At 67.7% G+C, this 2,529-nt stretch overlaps 1 protein-coding gene across 1 annotated transcript in view; it reads left to right on the plus strand.

The window, feature by feature from the left end:
• The first annotated feature begins 190 nt into the window (after positions 1–190).
• Positions 191–2,529, plus strand: part of LOC113210410 (paramyosin, short form) — a 6,798-nt gene continuing 4,459 nt past the window's right edge. Inside the window, exon 1 of the mRNA XM_052268585.1 lies at positions 191–1,158. Coding sequence (XP_052124545.1) covers positions 206–1,158 — 953 coding nt within the window. The 5' untranslated portion in view covers positions 191–205. The remainder of the gene's footprint in view (positions 1,159–2,529) is intronic.

Genomic DNA, 2,529 nt, shown 5'->3' on the forward strand with positions numbered 1-2,529 from the left:
CCCGGGCAGCCCCCGGGTCGCCCCCGGGCCGCCCCCGACCTGCACCGCCCCCGACCTGCACGGCGCGGCACGCCCCTGGCACATCGGCACACTTTGACGAGTCAGTCGATCGCCGACCGAACGAAACGAGAGTCGCCAGGGATCGCCACTGGCCAGCCCGTCGATTGACCCGACCGGAAACGGAAACCACGACCCGAAGACGACCATGAAGGACAGGCGGATGCAGCAGCAGCAGGGCGGAGAGAAGAAGCTGAAGCGCGGGCAGAAGGCGCCGCCCAAAGAGCCGCACTTCAGCAACCCTGCGGCCCGCTTCTACGACCCCACCGACGACTTCGGGCTCAAGGCCTACTTCCCGACGCCCGACTACTCGGGCCAGATCCTGGAGACGCAGCTGCGCGAGCACGCGCCCTGGCGCTACCGGCCGCTCAGCATCACGGACCCCGCGACGCACCGCCGCTCGGCCGACGCGGAGCGCCGTGTTCGGGAGCGCCTCGGCTTTACTCGGGCCGACCAGCTGGCGGTGAAGCGCTCGGTGGGGGTCGCCAGCCTGCTCAACGCCAACCTGACCGCCGCCCCCCGCCGCCCCGACGCCCACCCCGCGGCCTGGGCCTACGCGTCCGACCAAGACACGGACACCAGTCTCGGACGCGACCTGCACCGCATCTCGGAGGAGCTCGACGTGACCGCCGTCGCAGCCGCCTCCGCCGCCGCCGCCGTCGCCGAGGCCACCGCCGACGCCGCCGAGATCCAGCAGAAAAAGGCCGCGCGCGCCGCGGAGAGAGAGCTGCGCGAGTACCGCGAGCAAACGCTGCGCGAGGGTCGCGAGCTGCGGAGCGTGCGCAGCCCGAGCGTCACCATGCCCACCAACGAGTACCAGGGCAAGTCGGCGCGCGCCATCGCGGGCAAGCTCATGATGGAGAGCGTCCGCAACCTGTGCCTCGACCGGTCCGCCACGGCGCTCGGCCTCGACCAGGAGCGGGAGGCCGCCGTCGTGGCCTCGGCCGCGGCCCGGGCCAGGCGCATCGCGATGGACGCCGAGGAGGAGGTCGAGACCACCACGTTCGTGGAGGAGCGCACCATCGCCCAGTCCATGGACGCCCTCAAGCGGGACATCCGCGGCATCCAGACCAAGTCCCACGAGTTCCTCGAAGGCACCAGGTGCGGTGTGCAGTGCGCGTTGCGCGGCGAGTGAAGGCCTCCGGGCGGCCGGGGCCGGCGACTCCGCCCGCTATGGAGTGAGCGCGGGCACGTCTCATGACGCCATGGCGCGCGATCCGGTGGAGCGCGGCCGGGCCGGTAGAGCGGGGCCGTCATGTGATCAGCTGACACGACACCTCCGCGGTGTCGACGTGATTCCGGGTCGTTTCCCTGAACGCGCCGTAGACGCTGACTGCCCGCCCCGCCCCCCGCCCCGCTCCTCGCAGACCAGACGGATCAAATGCTACGATACGACAGGGAAGGCCACCGTCGTGCCGTCGGGCAGGAGTAGTGCGGGGTGTGGTGGGGCGGGGTCTGGCAGGATGGGGAGGTTAGGCGCTGCGGCGGCAGTCCAGGCCGAGGTCTGGGGCAGGGCAGCACGAGCCGAACCTGAATGCTCATCTCATCACTTCGTGGTGGCATACTGAGTCTGTCACACGACAGGCGGCGCGCTGACTATGTGCTAACGGACAGAGGGTGACTTTCCCTCTGACTGAATGGCTGACTCTGACTGGACGAGCTACGACTTTCATGACATTCATCGGCTCGTGGGTGACTCGACGTAGCCAACGAAACGACCATGACACCTGGTTTAAAATGATTCTGACGCGATGATGTGGCAAGAAATAAAAATAATGGAAACAACGCAATCTGGGGCGGCCGGGTCTAAGCGAAGTTGGCTAGAGGCGGCAGCCAAAGAGACACCACCCACGCCCACACACAGTATAGTAGAATCCTAGCTCCATCGGCGTGCCCGAGGGCGTGCCCGGCGCGCGCTCTTACTTTTATTGCTTTCTTTATCTCGCCGCGCACTCGAGCGGGAGAGGATACCAACTCACGAGTGCTCACGAGATTCCGCCTGGAATTTCGCGTGAAGCCAGAAGCAAGTCTTAATACTCTGCGGGGGAAAATACCTGCGAAACCAACGACGAAAAATACAATCACACACACATACACATGCGCGAGAGTACGTAAGCCTGGGTGCCGCCGCCGGCCTGGCGCCTGCTTCCTGCCTTTGTTGGCGAGCGCCCCGGGAGGCTGCTCGCGGGCCTCGGCGGTTGCGGGGTGGGCGCCCAGGGCGTGCCGAGGCCCAAGGCTGTGTCCCGGTGGCGTAGCTCCACGGCGGCGGCGGCCCTTAGCACGCGCCACCCCCTCACGCGCCCGCCCGCTCGCGCCCAAACTCCGTCCCGGTCCGTCTATCCTGCACAATCTTGGCTCCGCCAACGAAGGCCGAGTGCGAGACGCCCGAACTAATTGCTCGGGGGTGTACACATACGGGGCGGCGCGGGGCGTGGGAGGACGCCCCCCTTGCTGCCCCCAGTGCCGCCCCCC

The sequence above is a fragment of the Frankliniella occidentalis genome, unplaced genomic scaffold (assembly GCF_000697945.3).
Source record: "Frankliniella occidentalis isolate FOCC.00 unplaced genomic scaffold, Focc_3.1 Scaffold72, whole genome shotgun sequence".
Lineage (NCBI taxonomy): Eukaryota > Metazoa > Arthropoda > Insecta > Thysanoptera > Thripidae > Frankliniella > Frankliniella occidentalis.